Genomic DNA, 20,835 nt, shown 5'->3' with positions numbered 1-20,835 from the left:
TCCCTACCAGGAGATCCTGTCATAGACTTTTTCTAAAATGAAAGCTGAGACTATGGAGCACAACCGGGCAGCCAGAGGCGAGCTCCAGAATTAGGCAGCAAACTGGGCCGTGAGTCTAACCACGCTCCGTCTTTACCTCTCCAGGCTCTGCTTTGGAGTCCTGCTGGGAGAGACCGCAGCCCCCGGGGGCCACGTTGTTAACCAGGAGCTGCGCAGAGAGCTGCGCGCCGGCGCCGTAATACAGCAGCCTTGGGCTGGGGGGAGGGGGAGGGCCGAGTGTGCCTGGGCGGTACCCGCCCCCCACTCCAGTGCAGTGATTTAAATGTCCCGCTGTGCCCACCCCTTCCCCTCGCTGTGACTGGCTGCTGCAGCAGGGAGGACGCTCAGCCCAGCCAGCGCTGCTCCCCCCTTGCTCAGCTGACAGCGGCTGGGGGCATTGCCACCGCCTGAGCGCTCGCTGCTGGCGGCGCCAGCCCTTCGCTGCGCTCTAGCGCCCGGCGGGGTCCTGCGGGAGCGCGAGCCGCGGCCCGCCCGAGAGAGTCCGGGAGCGGCGCGAGCCGCGGTAACCGCCCCCCTCTCCCCGGGGGACCCGCGCGAGACCTGCCGCTGGGGATGGAGACGCCGCTGCTGTGACCAGCGGCAGGAGCGCGAGAGCGCGGCCCGGCCCCCGCGCGCCGGGGCTAGCGCAGAGCAGCAGCAGCGGCGGCGGCAGCGGCTACAGCAGCAGCAGCAGGGATGAGCGGGAGCGCTGCCCCCGGGCCCGGCTCGGCCCCCTGCCGCTTCGCTCACTACTTCGTGGTGTGCGGGACCGACGCGGACAGCGGGCTGGAGCCCGACGAACTGGCCGGTAAGCGGTGGGGGAGGAGGGGTAGCGATGGGGGGCGCTGCGCTGCAGCGGGCAGGGGACGCCGAGTGGTTCCCAGGCTGCATTTCATTTCCCCTTCATCCCTGGTGCGATCTTCTGCCGTATTCTCCCTGGCTGCCCCCTGGAGCCCCTTTCTCTGCACCCCCACCCCCGGACGGCGGTAGCGTTTGTTTGCCCTCGCTGTCATTGCGATGTATTCTCCGTAGCGTTAGCAGGCGGGGGGGGGGGGGTCTGGGCGGGTGCGTTTGCGCGCTAACAGGTTAATAGCGACTATTAATATCCCGGCGAGAGCAGCGCACCCAGGGATGCTGGTCCCGCGGGGGCTGCCTGCCCGTGTCTCTGCACAAACCTTCCAGCAGGCCTGGGCACTCTCTTCCCTGCACATCGAGGTGCACAGGCTGTTCGGCGTTTTCATTGTGTTCCTAGTCCGCTCCCGGGGAGTCGCTCCCAAGGGATTTGCCTGGGGGGAGGCTGCTTCTGAAATCTCATTTAGTAACTTCTCCTTGTATTGCTCGAACTCTTCCCACCCACCCAAGAAGCCTGAGTTCCAGCCACTAATTGCAGCAGAAGAAACCAACTGGATGCAAAGCACGATTGCATTCACCGTTCTCTGAAAAGGCTTCCGGCTTCCCTCTGCCCAGCGCCCCACTTTCAGTGGCGGTGCTTTATAGAAACCAGCTGCAGTGGCTAGGGCTGGTTATGTCAGTGGGAGTAAGCAGATCACATTTAGATGTGCTGCTGTAATCTTATTACCACTTGGACTTTATCCTTTAAGTTTAGCTGCATTTGCCTCGTACTTCAGAGGTTGCTGTGAAGATGTAATCATTCAGAAACGTGTGCATTTAGCGGTAACTTGGGCTCAAAGAGCAGGAAAGCTACCTTTGTACCTTCTGGCACTGTGAAACAGGCTGTTTCTGGCCCTGCCGTGGTTCTCCTTCTTGAAGGTTTGGGTTTTCTGCCATTAGTAGAAAATCAAAGTAAATTGTTTTGGAGGGTGTGAAGCACACTAGTATTTCATCGCAGGTCTGAGTTAGGAGAGGGTGAGGTAACCGTTGGGAGGGGGTAACTGATGTAGAAGTGGGTCTCAAACTTTATTTACTGGCAACCCCTTTCACACAGCAAGCCTCTGAGTGTGACCCCCGCTATAAATTAAACACACATTTTTTTTTAAATGTATTTAACACCATTATAAGTTCTGGAGATAAGCAGGGTTTGGCATGGAGGTTGACAGCTTTCTACCCCCCTCCCCCCCCATGTAATAACCTGGTGACCCCCTGAGGGGTCCCAACCCCCAGATTAAGAACCCCTGATGTAGAGGGATACAGGGACAACTAAGAGGCCTTCTCCAAGGTGGTGAACCAAGATCTTGGACTGCAGTTGTATTTTAAGTCCTCCAATGCATTCAGCCTCAAACAGAAAAGGAGAAGTGTTTGAGGGTACTGTTAACATCAGTCCTCCTGAATCAAAATGTTTTACTACTTCTCCCCTTCTCCCTCCCCTTTTTTGGGAGGGGAGTGGGGGGGGATGAGAAAGTAATTAAAAGTATCTTTTTTTTTTAAAATGTAACTTGTCCAGCCAGTGTGGAGATAGTAAAATTTTGTTAGAAACCAGTTTATGTGAAAGCACTTTAAATGCTGTTTCCAACTCAATTTGAAGGCCAGTGCAGAAATAATAAAAATGGGGTGTTTATTCATGAATCTTACTGATGAAAACCAAAAAGTCTGCATTTATTCACTGCTGGTCAGTACATTATAAACATACAGTGGTTGTGCTTCACCCAGTGTGGTAGGACTCCCTTAGATGGACATTGCAAAAGGAGAATGTTGCAAATATAAAAATAACTGAATGTTCTATCAAATGTGAAACCCCCCTCCCCAATTTAAGTCTGGAATAAAATAAAAAAAATCTAGGGGGACTGGAAGTTTTGAATAATGTAATAAAATCTTGGAGGGAGAGGGGTTTTGAAAGAATGGGTGAAATAAAGAATACTTTAACTATTCTGGCAGGATTTTCTCCAAAATTTTCATAGAATCCAGGGGGGACTATCCCAATGTAAAAGTGACAAAATTTACTGCAGATTTCTAGAAACCCAAATTTTAACTTTCTGAAATAACTTTTGGAGATAAGGTTACTCATACTTGTTCTTAGCATTGAGTTGAATATTTTGGGAAGTTAATAGAAAATCCATTTAACTGTATTTCAGGATTGTACGTTCAAAGAAAGGCAGGTGAAGTTTAGGGAACAAATAATTAGAAAGTTATTTAAAATTGAATTTTTACTTAAAAATACCAAAACATTAAACCAACCACAGCTTTGTCTGAGGTTAATTGCACAAAGTCAAGAAATTCCACACCAGAGCCCTAATTCTGCAAACTGTTATGCACATGTATAACTTGACTACTCACCTGAATAGTCCCCATTGCTGTCAATGGGACTACATACTTGAGTAAAGTTACCCATGTATGTAAACATTTGCAGGATCAGGGAGTAAGGTTGCTGTGGGAAGCTTAAATCTGCCTGGTGGCATGCATCACTGCAGTAAGGATTGTCATTATATGATGGATCTTGACATACTGGACAATAATAGAAAGATCTTTATTTTCTGAACTTTTTTAGTAAGACTGACACAATTTGAATTTCATTCTCTTGTCTAAAATGCAATTATTTCGAACCTTAGATTAATGTATCTGTCCTGTTGTATTAATGTAAATTGTGTAATCACATAATGAAAGACCCTGTGTGCTGTGCACTAGGCACATAGATAAGGTTATGCTGGGACTGTTAATTTAGAATTTCTTGTCTTAAAATGATAGTTTAAATGTTTAAAAAGGTGTGCAGTTATTGTGTAGCATTGCTTTCATTTGTATATCTAAATTCTGCTAGTTTCAATAGCAAACTCCTGGTTTATGTGGCACCTCACCACTGAAGGTGAACAGTGTACTAAATCTGACTTGCATAATATAACCTTTTAAGGTTTTAACACTTGTTTCTTATTCCTGTTTCTGAAAATAACTTGCTAGCCAACACTGTCTTAAGAAGAGTTTATCACCACCTCATGTATGAATTAGCTGACTTACTATGTGAAACAGCTTAAGCAGAAATTGTAAGACAAAATGAGGACTGTGGGTGAATATAAATATACTGTACTTTTTTTGATGTTTCATTTCACATGTTAATTTAGTGTCTTCAATTCACCAGTTCTAATACCACTACAGTGGTCAGAATTTTTTTTTCAGTAGGAAGAATTGGCATTGTCAGGTCTAGGACAAGGCGTGTGTGTCTGTGTGTGTGAACCTGAAGAACTCATATGGGATGTATTAAAATATTTTGTTTAAAAATAAATGACATGAAAGCATTTAAAAAAAATTGTCTTTAACTCTGTTGATAAAACAGGCATTAGAATAACTCAAGTTTTAATGTAGTCCAATTCCAACAATATGGCTTGAGTATGTACATTACACATTTTGCTGTTCAACTTAGTAACAATCATATAAAAGTAATATACTTTAACTCAATATGTTTTACAGTAACACTGTAAAAACATCCTAAACTCTCCCTCCCTCCCTCTCCTGGTATACCATATTAAACAAAATTGTATGGCTAAGCAATAGATGTTGCTTATTGTGCTTGTTTGTCTCACTGTTACCTTGACCGTCCTCTGCTTATTTGTTGTATCTACCTGTTTTCTCTTGTCATATGCTTTGACTATAAGCTCTTTGGTGCAGTGATTTTTCTACTACATCTGTGCACAGCACCTAGCACAGTGTGTCCCAGATCCTCAGTTGGGATCTCCGAGTGCTGCAGCAGTACAAAAAAATGTTATTATGTAAACTGATCAAGGTTCTTATTGGACCCTTTTGCATCTTACTATAAAGGTGTAATGAGAGCACAGTAATAAGGATAATGTATCTTATTGCATTAAAATAATGTAAATTACTCTTGACATTTTTAATTAGATTTATGGTACTGGAAAAATATTGCAAAACCAGCAGCATGGACATTAGTCTGATTACAGGTCTGGGCAACAGTAACAGCTTCCTTCCTTGGTTATGATTTAATGGCAAGTGAAGTGGCTTGTTGACTACTATATGATGGAGATAGAGGGGGCCTGGAAAGCAACTTTCTTTTTCTTGTTCATACAACATAAAATGTGTGGACTGGCCTGAGGCTGTAGTATAAATTAGACCTTTGAAGCTGTTAAAGAGAAATATGTTCATCTGTATAGATTGTCATCGTCTGTGTGTTTTAAAAAAATAATAAAAAAACTAAATACTGGCATAATGGCATTTATGTAGCTTCGATAGGGTTCCCATTTCAGTCAGACTGCAGTAAATCGTAAGCTTCCAGGAGAAGGACAGTTACTCCAGTGACAGGAAAACTATCTCCCAATCCAGCAAAGTAATTAAGCACATGCTTAACTTTAAGCATGTAAATCCTGTTGTAGTCACTATTCACATGCTGTTAACCACATCTGTAAGTGCCTTGCTGAACTGTGGTCTTACTAGAATTGAGTTACAGTTGGGAACTCAAAATATGTCAGAAATTGGAAGAGGTTAGCTCTCCTGCTATGTGAGTAGTACCATATTTATTTTCCCCTAATGAATTTTGAATGGAAGTTAGATTCCTCCCCACCACACACTCATTTTGGGATCAGCAGTGAAGCACAGACGACTTCACTAAGTCATGGGGCTTACTGACAAGTTGCCAGATGAGTCAGCATTCCAACCTCAACTGGAATTACATGACCTATGTGTTCCCTTTAACTAGGGATAGCCTTTGTAGTACACGTTACCTACATTTAAACATAAATTGGCCATGTGTGTGAATTGTGCTTAATATTGTGGAGACAACCTAGTGACTTATTTTATAAACAATGAGTGTTTATAAATAAGCTGTCCTTGTAAATTAAATTTGCCATCACAATGCAACAATGTCTTATTTTGCTTAGTTCCTCTGTGCTCTCTTTAATGTTAGTTCAGTTTGAGTGCTTATTTATAAAATAGGAAATGGATCCAATGCCATAATATCCAATTAATATTTTTATCCTAAGGGTAATTCACTGGCAGTTTAATTTACTGGAAATGTGTGTCTGGTTACCTGGCCTTTAATGTGTTGAATGCTGGAGGTGTTGTAATGTAGTGATATGTGATTTCAAGCCAAGAAACTACTTGGCACTACTACAAAACTGGTTTAGAGGCTGGAAGAAAATCTCTTATGGTGGGTGAGAAAAAAGAGAATTCAAGCTTGTGCTGGAGCTTAATAGCTAGTTGGCATCGGAAGAAGAGCAATATGTTTGATGTGACCTGTATCCTGAAGAGCATGAAAATTCAGTATTTGTTTGTGTCCTATTGAACTCTATACTAAATAGCATGTATGACAACTTTTCTCCCGTGTCCTGAGATGGAAACACAGTAAATTCAAGTTTATTTTTATCTTTAAGCCTCCTACTTTCAGATAGAAACTAAAGCAGCTATTAAATTGTCAGCTTCAGATTTACATGGCTATAAAATGAATCCATCCTAGTAAATACTGGGACTTGGCCCAAGGTGTAAAAGGAAAGACAACAGTTCAATTTGTGAAATTTATGGACATGAATTAAATAAGTTTGGGGAGTTTTAAACTTTGAATACTAACTGTACTTTGAAGATAGCATTTATCAAAAATGTTGTACTTCAACTTAATTTTTTTATACCTTATTGCATTTATTATGGTACTATGTAATGTTGTTGTAACCATGTCAGTCCCAGGATACTAGAGACACAAGGTGGAGGGGGTAATATCTCTTATTGGACCAACTTCTGTTGGTGAGCCAGACAAGCTTTAGAGCTACCTAAAGCTCTTCAGGTCTGGGAAAGGTACTTAGTGTGTCACAGCTAAATACAAGATTGAAGAGAGAGTTTTAGCATATCTCTATCTCTTCAATCTTGTATTTAGCTGTGACACTGAGTACCTTTCCCAGACATGAAGAAGAGCTTTAGATAGCTCTAAAGCTTGTCTGGCTCACCAACAGAAGTTGGTCCAATAAGAGATATTACCCCCTCCACCTTGTGTCTCTAGTATCACAATAAAACTTCAGAAAGGTTCCATCATAAGCAAAAGAGTAGATTGTAAGTAGGCCTGTCAAGTGATTAAAATCGCAATTAATCATGCGATTAAAAAAAGTAATTGAAATTAATCATGCTGTTAAATGGTATTCTATTATTTTAATATTTTTGGAGGTTTTCTACTTTTTCCAATATATTGATGTTAATTCCAACACAGAATACAAAAAGTGTACAGTGCTCACTTTGTAATCAAAAATATAAATATTTGCACTGTAAAAACACAAGAGTATTTTTCAGTTGACCTCATACAAGTACTGTAGTGCAATCTCTTTATTGTGAAAGTGCATCTTACGTGTGTGTGTATGTATACACACACACACCTGCATTTTAAAAAAAATTTGTAAACTTTAGAGCCTACAAGTCCACTGAGTCCTACTTACTCAGATAAACAAGTTGGTTACAATTTGCAGGAGATAATGCTGCCTGCTTCTCACTTTCAGGTGATATTTTAAACAAGAACTGGAGTTGGCATGGCACTGTTGCAGCCAGCGTTGCAAGATATTTACGTACCAGATGTGCTAAAGATTCATATGCCCCTTCATGCTTCAACCAACTTTCCAGGGGACATGAATCCATGCTGATGACGGGTTTTGCTAGATAACTGTCCAAAGCAGTGCAGACCGACGCATGTTTATTTTCATTATCTGAGTCAGATGGCACCAACAGAAAGTTGATTTTCTTTTTTGGTGGTTTTGGGTTCTGTCATTTCTGCATCGTAGTGTTGCTCTTCTAAGACTTGTGACAGCATGCTCCACACCTTGTCCCTCTCAGATTTTGGATGACACTTCAGATTCTTAAACCTTGAGTTGAGTGCTGTAGCTATTTTTAGAAATCTCACATTGGTACCTCCCTTTCCGATTTGTCAAATATGCTGTTAAAGTGTTCTTAAAACGAACAGCATGTGCTGGGTCATCATCCAAACTGCTAACATGAAATATACGCAGAATGTGGGTAAAACGGGACAGGAGACGTACAGTTGTCCCCCAAGGAGTTCAGTCACAAATTTAATTAACACATTACTTTTTTAATGAACATCAGTATGGAAGCATGTTGTCTGGAATGGTGGCCGAAGCATGAAGGATCATACTAATATTTAGTAAATCTGGCATGTAACTACCTTGGAATGCCAGCTACAGAAGTGCCATGCAAACGCCTGTTCTCACTTTCAGGTGACATTATAAATAAGAAGCAGGCAGCATTGTCTCCCATAAATGTAAACAAGTTGTTTGTTTTAGTGATTGGCTGAAGTAGGACTGAGTGGACTTGTAGGTTAAAGTTTTACATAACTGCACTCAAACACAAAACAATGTAACAAAATATATATATTTATAAGTTGCACTTTCACGACAAAGATTGCACTACAGTACTTGTATGAGGTGAATTGAAAAATACTATTTCTTCTGTTTATCATTTTTACAATGCAAATATTTGTAATAAATATAAAGTGAGCACTGTACACTTTGTAGGCTGTTTGTAATAGAAATCAATATATTGGAAAATGTAGAAAAACATCAAATATTTCATGTCAATGGTATTGTATTGTTTAACCATGCGATTAATCATGATTAATTTTTTTGAGTTAATTGCGAGAGTTAACTGCGATTAATCAACGGCCCTAATTGTAAGGTGAGATATTTTAGTAAGAAAACTGACTCAATGTCTTGTAGGAATAGATGTTTGATAAATGGAAAATTTTCCTTTACTCTGTGGGTTGTAAAATTGAGTAGGGAGCCATTAAAATTCTCACTTAGGCTTTGTCTAAACTGGGAAACTTACTGGCCCTACTATAACATAATTTCACAATTCATTATATTGGTATTAATCCCCATGTGGACTGTCATATTCAGAATAATAGTGACCTTCTTTCAGTTTGGTTCATTGAAGTATAGTGTTATAGTAGTAATGCTGGTTAACTTCCTTGTGTAGACAAGACCATAGAAAGGGATCTTCTCACGGTTGCAGGTCCTGTTCCTGATTTTTTTTTTTCTTGTTAGAATTGTAAATGAATGGACAGCCCAAAGGCTTTATTTAAAAAAAAAAAAAAAAGGTTGGAATTAAGATGCAGAGTCTGGGGCCTTTGTAAATTTGTTAACATAGGATTGTCAAGGTAAACCATCAGGATGTGACCCTGGAAAGGACAGAGAGAAGCTGGTTACTGACGCCATACAGGTCAATGAACTTTTTCTTGCATCTCAAGAGTGTGGGGTTGTGATGGAATTGTTTGGGGACCTGGAACTCAGTCAGAGCTCTTGGAAGTGAAGGAGTTTTAACATCCGTCACTTGAACAGAAGGGGATGCTTTCTCAAATTTAAATGCTAGGAGAGAAGGTCTGTAAGAGGGGTAATGGGTCAACTAAACAGGTTTTACTGAGTCATATACACCATGTGATGTACATATGGATGGAGAGAGTAGACTTTCTATTGTAATAGCTGATAAAGACAAGCTGGAGTTTCCATAATAAAACACTATGTACAAGAAAACATGGGGAAATGTATATATGGAAAATGGTGTTCCTGGTGTGTTTAAAATATCTGTCTTAGATTTTTGTCAATGTAGATGAGAATTGCTTTTTTTGAAGATGTAATCATCTTGTATTTAGCTGTGACACTGAGTACCTTTCCCAGGCCTGAAGAAGAGCTTTAGGTAGCTCTAAAGCTTGTCTGGCTCACCAACAGAAGTTGGTCCAATAAAAGATATTACCCCATCCACTTTGTCTCTAGTATCCTGGGACTGACATGGTTACAACAACATTACATAGTACCTGTCACCCATCTAGTTAAAGGGAATATGGTGATCCTCTTCACTTTCATCTTCTTGTGACATTGCTACAAATAGGACATAAATGGGATAATGTATTTATGTTCCCCTGAAACAGCTTCAAACTTGAGGGTAGATGATGGCAGTAACACCTTATTCTGTAACTTTTAATAGCCAAATCTCCCCCTCTTCTCCCCCCCCCCCCAAAAAAAAAACCTTATGGGTGCAATAAGCAGATGCCCAGACCCAATGAATCTAAGTGAAAATACTTGGGCATTAATGATTCTATCAAATGTAAAGAGACCATCAAATAGAATGAAATTAATTTGAGCCTAATCTACATAACTTCCCACAAACTCCATCCTCAAAAATGACCTGTTTTCTTACTGGCCAGTAGCCAGTAACTAATTCCTGAGTTACTGGGAGTGTCCTATGTCAATGTATTCCTGGTATCATGTGGCAGCTCATAACAAGAGTCAACAATCTCAATATCCTCTGACCCCAAAATCTGCCTATAATATATATTTTTTGATAATGAGACCAATAGCCAGTTTAAAGTGGAAAAATTAGACAAGACTTTTTCTTGCAAAATACACAATCATAGAATTAGTATATAATGGAAAGTCAGTGCACTGCTTATAACTTTCTGAATTACGTATTAAAAATATACTCTCCAAGGAAAACTCTTGATGCTAAAGGAATTAAGGCATCCTTTGCTCATATTTGTCAATGTTCTTTATTAGCAGAGAATCCAGCTACAATAGTCTCCAGTAAGGAGACTGGCTTGTTTGGTTACCCAGCTAACTTATCACTACTGATGTCACTATTTGCTGGACTGTATTGATTTATTCTAACCATAACAGTGAGTTCCTTATTTTCAGTTATACATACTGTAGATTAACTCTTACTATGTTTGATCATGTTATTCTCTGAAACAGGCTTAACCATTCACTTGCATTTGCCTATGAAAATAAATGCCTCCTACACAAATAACTCCTAAAAAATAAACTAAAAGTAACCTGGAATCGTTCACACTACAAAAAAGAGAACTTCTCACCTGCTTTCTACTTCACCCAGCACTGAAAATGAATAAGGCTAGTATCTTTGTAGTCCAGTTTATTTCTGCTGCACTAGCACAATAATGTAGTGGTGTGTGGAAAATCTCCTAGAAGAACATGTGACGGACATGTTAAAAGACCACTATCTAGTAGTAAAGACCTGGAATGTAGTTTGTATAAAGGCTGGAGGGGAGGGGGGAAATGGAGGGGACAGACTTGCAGACATTCACACCCCAAAATTAACAATGTTTTCATAAATGGCTTTTTTAACTAGCCTAGGATACTGAGGTCCTTGCTAGGATCCATATAAAAAAGATAGCTCAAGGATTGTTGACAGGCTGAAAGAATAGTAAATGTTGTACCCTACCTGATGTCTCTTTAATGTACCATTATTCAAGAGCTTGTTTACAAGGACTTGACTGTGTTGCTAACATTACTCAAGATCAGGTTCTCCTTGGCACCTGCAGCAGACAGTTGGAAATAAGGATTCATCAAGCTTTTTCATAGCTGCCTTGTCAATAGTGATGTTCAGGTTGCATACCAAATCAGTGACCTAGTTGGAAACAGATGTCTCTTTACTATTCATACTAAAAACATCTGTTAGGTCACCTCATAATGTAAAACTAAATCTTATTACTCATGGATTCAATGTAAAAAACTTCTGCATTTCAAAGTGACGTTTGAATTTTTGAAGGAGCATTCCCTGATAGAGAAGTTACTTTTTTAAAAATAAGCTTAAAGATCTTTTAGATCTGAAATGACCCTGCTCTGAGTGATGGTATAAAAGTTAAGGTAACTTTAATCAGAATGTACTTGATGGATCTGCAAAGAATATATGCTTTTTGACTACAAAAATAACCTTTTAAAAACTCATATTAAAATATTCTTCTAAAATAAAGAATCAATATGACACTTCTCTAAAACTCTCACTGGGGAAAAATGTATTGATCTTGGAATATGTATGCTTAATTTCAATTAACTAGTAGCTTGCTTGTCTCCTTAATAAAAAAAAAAAAAAAGGTGGGGGGGAACGACTGAAATTTATGATGTGAAGTATCTAGTGCTAGCTAATCTAATTATTTAACAGGTTTTAATTCAGCCATAAAATGCACCCTGCTTCCGGGCAATCTACATAATATTTTCAGGGCTTCAGTGGACCTTCACAGTGGGGAAGCCAGAATTACTCTCCTCACCTCCTCCCCAGCTTTTTCCCTATTCACTTGGATCCTGTAAAAGGGAGAGATGTGGGTTTGGGGGAGGGATTTAATCTGAAAAGCCCTATAAGGCATAGTGACAGCCATTCTATGTAGTTGACAATGGCAGAATTTTTCCTTAATTTGAGGTGTCATTTTACATACACTGGCTGCTGCAAATAATTTTACCTGCTAGTGACATATATAATTTCCATTATTTTAAAAAGTAAGTATTTTGTGCTTATCTACACATTCATGCATGTTAATATTTTCTTGCACAAAATGGCCAGCTATGTGTCTTAACTGCACGCTTGTGCATACAATTGCATGTCTGATTTCTATATGCTATTCCTACAATCACACATCTCTAACATTTGGGCTGTCCAGCAATAAAATGCTTCAGGATTCTTATAAATGAAAGGCAATAGATGTAAAGGGTTTATAGTAGAATCATGAAGCAAAGCATTAATTTACTCAACTACTGCTCATATCAATGAAATGTACTAAGGTATTTATAAATTGGTTGGGGAATGAGCTTTTAGTCTGTTCATTGAAAATTGGGAGACAGATGGAGCCTGCTGCAGTAGTTAATGGAGAACACACATTGACTTTTTTCTTGATTAATGATTGGGGCTTTTTTGTTTTACATCACACACTAAAATAATAAGACAAATGAAAGTTGCATGTAATTGGATAAATCTTTCTTGCAACCCACTCACAACTAAAAGCAAAAAAGGACATACTGCTCAATTATTTAATCATGTGATAGTATATTTTTTCTCTGCAATCTCTAACTACTAATCTTTTTTTTTCTTCTTCCATACTAGGTGATGGTATTAAACAAGTTGTAAAATGTTAGTTTTCAGAATTTTGTATAAATCAATTTCCTTATTTTAATATCTCAGAAGCTAGCATTACAACTAAGTTATGAGTATAGCTGGTTCCCATATATGAATCATTTTTTATTAATCTGTATAAATATTAACGCCCACAACTGAGTACTGAAACTGGGCAGAACATTCAGAAATAGTTCAATACTGAGTAAAATAAGATGTTGATGATGGATGGCAAGTGAAAGGATATTTGGAAGAAATACAGAGTAACCATTTTTACAGATTATCAGGAATGTTTTGTTTCTAAGTTTTTTTTTTTTTTCCAGAGTGAAAACAAGTGCTATCTCTGTACCTTTAAAAAAAAAAAAACAGTCTTAAAATTTCTAATAGTGTATTCTTGTGCAGCTTATTTCATTATATTAAATAAGAGTTGTTATGAAGAACAAGTTTTTAAATATACATAATGCACCACTTTTCATTTTGTGATCTTCGGCTGCAGTCACTACAATTATCATTCAACTAAGTGTTTGTCTACAAAGATCATAATGACTGGCAAATATTCAGCGCAGATGGATTCTGTGATCAGCCTTTTCCCAAGATAATACTACTTTGGGTGGATTGTCTGCTCTACTACTTGCAGATATATATAGACTTTTTCAGGCTTTAAAGATGTGACAACAGATGTTGTGCAATTTTAATCCAAGCAGGAACATTCAGATTTAATATTTTTGTTTTTTAAACTGAGGAATGACTAAGATCTAAATATTCTTTGTTAAAGGAATGACTGCTTAGTAACATTCCTTAAATAATTAATAAAGTGGACCTCTGTTTTGGGTGGGATAAGACGCTTCATTTAGTTATGTCCTATAAATAGACAGAAAGTGCCAGAAGAATGTCTCGTAAATCTTCTATCAGAGTAGTGACTTTTTACCATATTGATCTTTAACCATAGCACTGCAAGATATCGAGTACATCTTTGGTTGCTTGTTCAATCTTTTCCTTTTGAAGCTCATAAAAAAAAATATTGTGCAGTATCATGTAGTGTGTTACATACTATGAAATGGTTTTCTACTCTTGTATGTAATACAGGAGGTCAGATGTCTCATAGAAACAGTTTTCCTGAACTACTCCTGTCCCCTCTTCTGTGCTCTTTGTCCTAACCAGCAGGTGAAAAAGAGCTGAACTTTCTGATGAGGTTGCCCTAATCATGACCTCAGAAAGCTTAGTGCCCTGATTTGTTCCTGCTGACTGCACAACAGCTGAACAAGAGTGAGCCAATGTCTTAAGTGGTGTTTTGCAGTCTGGATGTATGCGGATTTCCGCACCTCTTTCCATCAGAATTAATGCAGTTGAGAGAGCTAGTATAGTCTCGGAGCAGGAAAATAAACACCCGCTCAGATCTCTTCTATGGACTCTTTTGTGCACTAGGAGTTGCCAGTTCCCTTGCAGATGCTCAAGTATAAATGTGCTAAAATATGTCAGTTTGGTGTTTCTAACTGCTCCATAACATTTGGGTGTGATAATCCAGTAACTTCTAGGGCTGTCAAGTGATTAAAAAAATTAATTGCATGATTAATTGCACTGTTAATAATAGAATACCATTTATTTAAATATTTTTGGATGTTTTCTACATTTTCAAATATATTGGTTTCAGTTACAACACAATACGAAGTGTACAATGCTTGCTTTATATTTATTTTTGGTTACAAATATTTGCACTGTATAAAAACAAAGGAAATAGTATTTTTCAATTCACCTAATACAAGTACTATAGTGCAATCTCTTATCATGAAAGCTGAACTTACAAATGTAGAATTATGTACAAAAAACCTGCATTCAAAAATAAAAGCATCTAAAATTTTAGAGCCTGCAAGTCCTAATTCTTCAGCCAATTGCTCAGACAAAGAAATTTGTTTACATTTGCAGAAGATAGTGCTGTCCGCTTCTTGTTTACAATGTCATCTGAAAGTCAGGCGTTCGCGTGGCACTGCTGTAACTGGAGTCACAAGGTATTTACGTGCCAGATGCGCTAAAGAGTCATATGTCCCTTCATGCTTCAACCACCATTCCAGGGGACATGCATCCATGCTGATGATGAGTTTTGCTCAATAACAGTCCAAAGCAGTGCAGACTGACACATGATCATTTTCATTATCTGAGTCAGATGCCACCAGCAGAAGGTTGATTTTTCTTTTTGGTGGTTTGGGTTCTGTAGTTTCTGCATGGTAGTGTTGCTCTTTTAAGACTTCTGGAAGCATTCCCTACACCTCATCCCTCTCAGATTTTGGAAGATGCTTCAGATTCTTAAACCTTGGGCCAAGTGCTGTAACTATCTTTAGAGATCTCACGTTGGTACCTTCTTTGCATTTTGTCAAATCTGCTGTGAAAGTGTTCTTAAAATGAACATGTGCTGGGTCATCAGTCGAGACTGCTATAACATTAAATATATGGTAGAATGCAGGTAAAACAGAACAGGAGACATAAAATTCTCCCCCGCAAGGAGTACAGTCACAAATTGAATGCATTATTTTTTTTAAAGAGCGTCATCAGCATGGAAGCATGTCCTCTGTAATGGTGGGTGAAGCATGAAGGGGCGTACAAATATTTAGCATATCTGGCATGTAAATACCTTGCAATGTTGACTATAAAAGTGCCATGCAAATGCCTGTTCTCACTTTTTGGTGGTGATGTAAATAAGAAGCAGTTAGCATTATCTCCCATGAATGTAAATAAACTTGTTTTGTCTTAGGAATTGGCTGAACAAGAAGTAGAACTGAGTGGACTTGTAAGCTCTGAAGTTTTGCATGGTTTTGTTGTGTGATTAGGTAACAAAAAAAATCAATGTTTGTAAGTTGCACTTTCACCACAGATTGTACTACAGTACTTGTATGAAGTGAATTGAAAAATACTATTTTTTTTGTTTTACAGTGCAAATATTTGTAATAAAAATAATATACACTTTTTTATTTCAATTACAATACGGACTACTATGTGGAAATGTAGAAAAACATCCAAAATATTTAATAAATTTCAAGTGGTAGTCTATTGTTTAACAGTGCGATTAAAACTGTGATTAATCGTGATTCATTTTTTTTTGGGTTAATAGTGTGATTTAACCGATTTAATAGACAGCCCTAGTAATTTCCTCTTGGATTTCAGCTACCGGTAAATATTTTCTGTTCTAAATTCTACGTCCCTGATTTTGAAGGAGCCCAGTGTATTTGTTCTTTTGGATGCAAAGTGGCCACCATAATGGGGGCTGTGGGAAGTGATGGCCAGCACATACCTTGGCTCGCGCTGCTTCCCGCAGCCCCCATTGGCCTGGAATGGTGAACCATGGCCAGTGGGAGCTGCGATCAGCCAAACCTGCGGATGCTGCAGGTGAACAAACCATTCTGGATCACCAGTGGATTTCCCTGATGGGCTGCGTGCCAAAGGTTGCCAATCCCTGGTCTAACTAATAAAATGGGAAACTAAGACTAAACCTGAAACCAACGCCTTTTTTTTTAAACACTCCAGTGTCCTCGGCAGAAACCGGGAGTATTCTCCTCTTTCTCTTTCCCTCCTCCTCTCCCCTCCCCTCCCCACCCTACCCGCAACATTTTAAGGGAAAAATCTTTTGTCTTGCTGTGTGTCCTTAGTAACTTCAGTAGGAGCCGCATAAGTATCTGAGACCACCTGAAGTGTGATTTCATTCAAAGCAAATTCTTAGGACCAAAGTCTCAACCCTGGTATATTTTGGTAAATCAATGAAAGTGTTGCCTAAATCAGGTGGCAGTATCCAGCTCAGTAGCTGGTTTTTAAAATGTACTAAGTGTGGTATCCATCTTTCTTTTGGTGCTCATAGCGCCTCATGCATAGGAAGTGTTTATTGATGCATCATCAAAAATGTTGGAAATAATTTTTGTAATGAGCTTACAGAGGTTTACCATGACTCAGTTTCCACACAAGCACTTCTTTATTAGTCTAAAGGACACTTGGTGTTTGGTTACATCCAAACTAAAATATAGGCATATACACACTTATACTGTATTATTGCTACCATATACTGTATAACTGTTGGCCAAAATACTTACAACAGGATCAGGTCTGTTAGATACCTTCCCATCATGGTACCTCATCAGAGGGGTAAATCAAAACTCTGACAAAGAAATCCCTAAAAACCTTGCCTTTTATACACTGTAACTTTCAAGTGATGTCTTTGCTGGTTACTGGGCTTTAGCCTAAGGCCAGATGAGGCATTTTTTTAATAAATATATTATATTAAAAACCCTATATAGTTACTGCATGGCATACCCCATTAACTGTGTGGTTTTATTTTAATTTCTGTTACCTCAGCCCAAACATTTAAATAAGGGAATGCTGGTATTTCAAGGGACACTACAAGTTTAACACAAACAATTTTCTCATGATTTCACTTTTTTTAGTTACGTGCTTTCAGCATATTACTTGTGCAAACATCCAAACTGAATTAAAAACCATAGTTCACCCAGGACTCGTGTAGGCTTACATTCCTACAGTAAGCATGCATGGTGCTTTATAAATGCAGACAAAGTTCCTTCCTTGAAGAACTTACAATCTTGGGCCCTGATCACACAAGCAGATCCACAGAAATCAAATGGGGCTCCAGGTGGGCGCAAGATTCTTCCCTTCCTGGATCTGCTTGTACGGTCAGGGCCTAAGTTAGAATGTGTGGCCAAACGGAACTGAAGGCGATATGACCAAAGATTTGTATTTTGAGTAGTGTATGTATAGGCGCTTCACTTCAGGTGTGCGTGCGGGTCTCAAGCCCTTGATTAGAGGCTTGTCATTAGCAGTGTCTGTTCTGCCTGCTCAAGTACTCTAAACAACTTTATGCCACACTCCAAGGGTGCATGGGGCTGCATGGGTCAACTGCCCTCAGTTACTTCTGTACCACCTCAGCCTGAGACTGAGCTTTAGCGTGTCTGCCTCATGAGTGCCTCAGTATGTGGTGTTGGTTGTTGTGAGAGGTTTCAGGTTTTTCCTCCTCCCCAGGTTTGCAAGCTGCAACCTTTTGTCCACCTCCCTGCTCATGAAGGCTTCCCCCCCCTTCCCATTTCTAACAGGCCTAGCAGTGTATTACAAGAGATAAGTGAATCTCATGGATGGTATAGCCCAGTGTTTTATAGCCTGCACTTCCCTGTCCCTCTTCAGGAACCCCTCTCATGGGACTATACTGAGTCAAGAAGTATGCTCCCTCCTTTGTTTAGGAGCAGCAGAGCCAGACCCATCCCCTCACAGGTGGAAAGGGTTTTATTCAAAGTATTTGTACCAAAGAGGATGGAGGGCAGGGGTGCTGGAACGGGCGGATGACCGGGGACCATTGCCCTCCATTTTTTATCTGCAGTAAGGGCAAGCAATGGGGGGAGGGCATGGAGAGGAGCAAGCCCCTCAAGAGGGGAAGGAGTGGCACTGGAGGGCTGGGTCACAGTTCAGGTGCCAGTGGCCTCTCCACTTTTAGGGGAGATGATGCTGCTGCTCCTGATGGAGGATGGAGACCGACCTTAGATCTAAGACAACTGAGCAAATTTCTGAAGTCTTAAAAGTTCCATGTGGTAACTCTGGCAGCTATAATCCTTTCTCTAGAGGCAAGAGATAGGTGTTGGGCTGAAACCCAATTTCCATATAGCGATACATCCCCCACACAGGAGATAGCTGTGCTTTGCCATGGGCTGGGATCATTTTCAGTACAGAGTACTTCCCTTCAGCCTGTCTTCATCCCCCAAGAATGTTCTCAAAGATAAATACAATGTTTACATGACCATTGTTATTAGAGGGGTTCACACTTCAACACACTCACAACTCAGGAAACTTGTCTCCATATCAACTTGCTGGAACTCAGGGCAGTCGAGAATGCCTACCTTCAGTTCTTACCCCTCAAGGGCAAATCAATAAGAATCATGATGGACAACGTGGCTTTTATGTTCTATATCAACAAACGGGAGGAGCAAGATCCCACTCTGTGCACTGAAGCTATAAAATTATAGAACTGGTGTATAGCCCATCAGATTCAGATCTCAGCCTTCTACCTTCCTGGAGTCCAGAATGTCAAAGCCAATATACTCAGCAGGTGAGTCTCCCAGGGCTACAAATGAGAATTGGACTCTCAGATCTCTTCATGGGATATTCCAGAGATGTGGACTTTGAGAAGTGAACCTATTTGCCACATCCAGTAACCGGAAGTTCACCTTATTCTGCTCAAGAGGAGGCTTAGGTCTCCTCTCTTTGGGAGACTCCTTTGCCCTTCCTTGGATAAAGGGCCTTTTCTATGCATTCCCTCCAACACTGCTAATTTCAAGAGATGAGGAAAATCAGGCAGGATAAAGCCACGGTTATCCTTGTAATACAGACCTGACTGAGGCAAGCTTGGTATCCTTACCTGCTTTATCTGTGTGTCCAACTGGTGCTCCAGAATCTTACTGTCCCTCATCTACTCTCCCAGGCAGGGGCGGCTCTAGCGTTTTGGCCGCCCCAAGCAGTCATGCGCAGGAGGCGCCGCGGAGCCGCGGGAGCAGCGGACCTCCCGCGGGCATGACTGCGGAGGGTCCGCTGGTCCCGCGTGGCTCGGCTGTACCCCCCGCGGCTGCGGACGGTTCGCGGACGCGGCGGCTCCGCTTGAGCTGCCGCAGTCATGCCTGCGGGAGGTCCATCCGAGCCGCGGGACGAGCGCCCCCTCCGCAGTCATGCCTGCGGCAGGTCCGGTCCTCCAGTGGCTCCGGTGGACCTCCCGCAGGCATGACTGCAGCAGGTCCGCCGGCGCAGCCTGCCGCCCCCTAGATTTGGCCGCCCTAGGCAACAGCTTGTTTTGCTGGTGCCTAGAGCCGCCCCTGCTCCCAGGACACAGATTGTGTGCTTCACCCTAAACTAGGAGTTCTCCTTCTCCATCTCAAAGCACGGGTTCATGGAGTTAGAATCCACCTGCTTGACTAAACAGTAGAAGGGAGTCAACTCCAATTACTTGCCTTCAGAAACGGAAGAGGTTCAACCACTGGTGTCACCACCACCATCTTGTGCCTGAATCTTTTCCGCTCTCAACCAGCTTGGATTATCTGCTGGATTGAAGCCTGACCCTCTTTTTTTTTTTTTTTTTTTTGTGTGTGTGTGTGTGTGTGTGTGTGTGTGTGTGCACACCCTGTGTCCAAGATTTATTAAGGGTCTGTGGAATCTTTATCCCAGATTAAAGATCATACTCAGACTGGGGGTCTCCTCTTAAATACCTTTTTTGGGGACCTTCGTTTGAACCTATGACAACCTGCTCCTTGCTTCACTTATCTGTGAAGACTTCCTTTCTAGTAGCTATCATGTTAGCTTGCAGGGATGGAGAAACTGTAGCCTTAGTGGCTCACCTCTACCCCACATTTATGATTCTCCCCCAACCCCCAAGGACAGTGTCTCCCTGTGTTTACATGCAAAGTTCTTACCTAAGGTGCTGTTGGATTTACATCTTAACCAGTCTGTTCATTCATTGGGATTTTTTCCTAAACTATGTAAGTCTCAGCAGGAGACTTCCCTTCATATGTTAGATGTGTGGCAGGCATTGACCTTTTATCTTGATAGGGCCAAGCAATTTTGGAAATCACCTGGATGCTTTGTCTCCATCACAGAAAGATCCAAGGGCTCCATGATCTCTTCAGAGTCTGAGATGGATCTCTAGGTTTATTTACTGCTTGGTATGTTGCAGCTGGTGCTTTGCTTCCCCAGAGGGTAATAGTACGCTGCCAGATCACAAGCAACTTCTGCATCATGACTCAAACATTCAAGTGCCTGAGATGTTGAGAGCAGATACCTGGATTTCAGTGCACACCTTTTCTAAACGCTACGCTTTGGTCCACACCATCAGATCTGATGTAGAACTTGGTTCTGCTGTACTGTCTTCAGTCTTGGACTTGATTCTGAAGTGCCCTCCTCCCTGTGAGGATACTGCTCAGGAGTCACCTGAAGTGAAACACCCACAGGGACACTACTCAAAGAAGAAAAGGTTACTCACTCTGTGCAGTAACTGTT

At 40.8% G+C, this 20,835-nt stretch overlaps 1 protein-coding gene across 6 annotated transcripts in view; it reads left to right on the top strand.

The window, feature by feature from the left end:
* The first annotated feature begins 362 nt into the window (after positions 1 to 362).
* Positions 363 to 20,835, top strand: part of DENND5B (DENN domain containing 5B) — a 179,637-nt gene continuing 159,164 nt past the window's right edge. For 4 of the 6 annotated variants that reach the window (XM_039547920.1, XM_039547898.1, XM_039547912.1 and 1 more), the window contains exon 1: positions 363 to 847. In XM_039547920.1, coding sequence (XP_039403854.1) covers positions 736 to 847 — 112 coding nt within the window. In that variant the 5' untranslated portion in view covers positions 363 to 735. The remainder of the gene's footprint in view (positions 848 to 20,835) is intronic. The other 2 variants (XM_039547906.1, XM_039547889.1) reach the window with 1 other exon arrangement.

Source organism: Mauremys reevesii, linkage group 1 (genome assembly GCF_016161935.1).
Source record: "Mauremys reevesii isolate NIE-2019 linkage group 1, ASM1616193v1, whole genome shotgun sequence".
In the NCBI taxonomy this organism is placed as follows: domain Eukaryota; kingdom Metazoa; phylum Chordata; order Testudines; family Geoemydidae; genus Mauremys; species Mauremys reevesii.
Note: the sequence above shows the minus strand (reverse complement) of the source record. Positions and strands in the feature narration are given on the sequence as shown.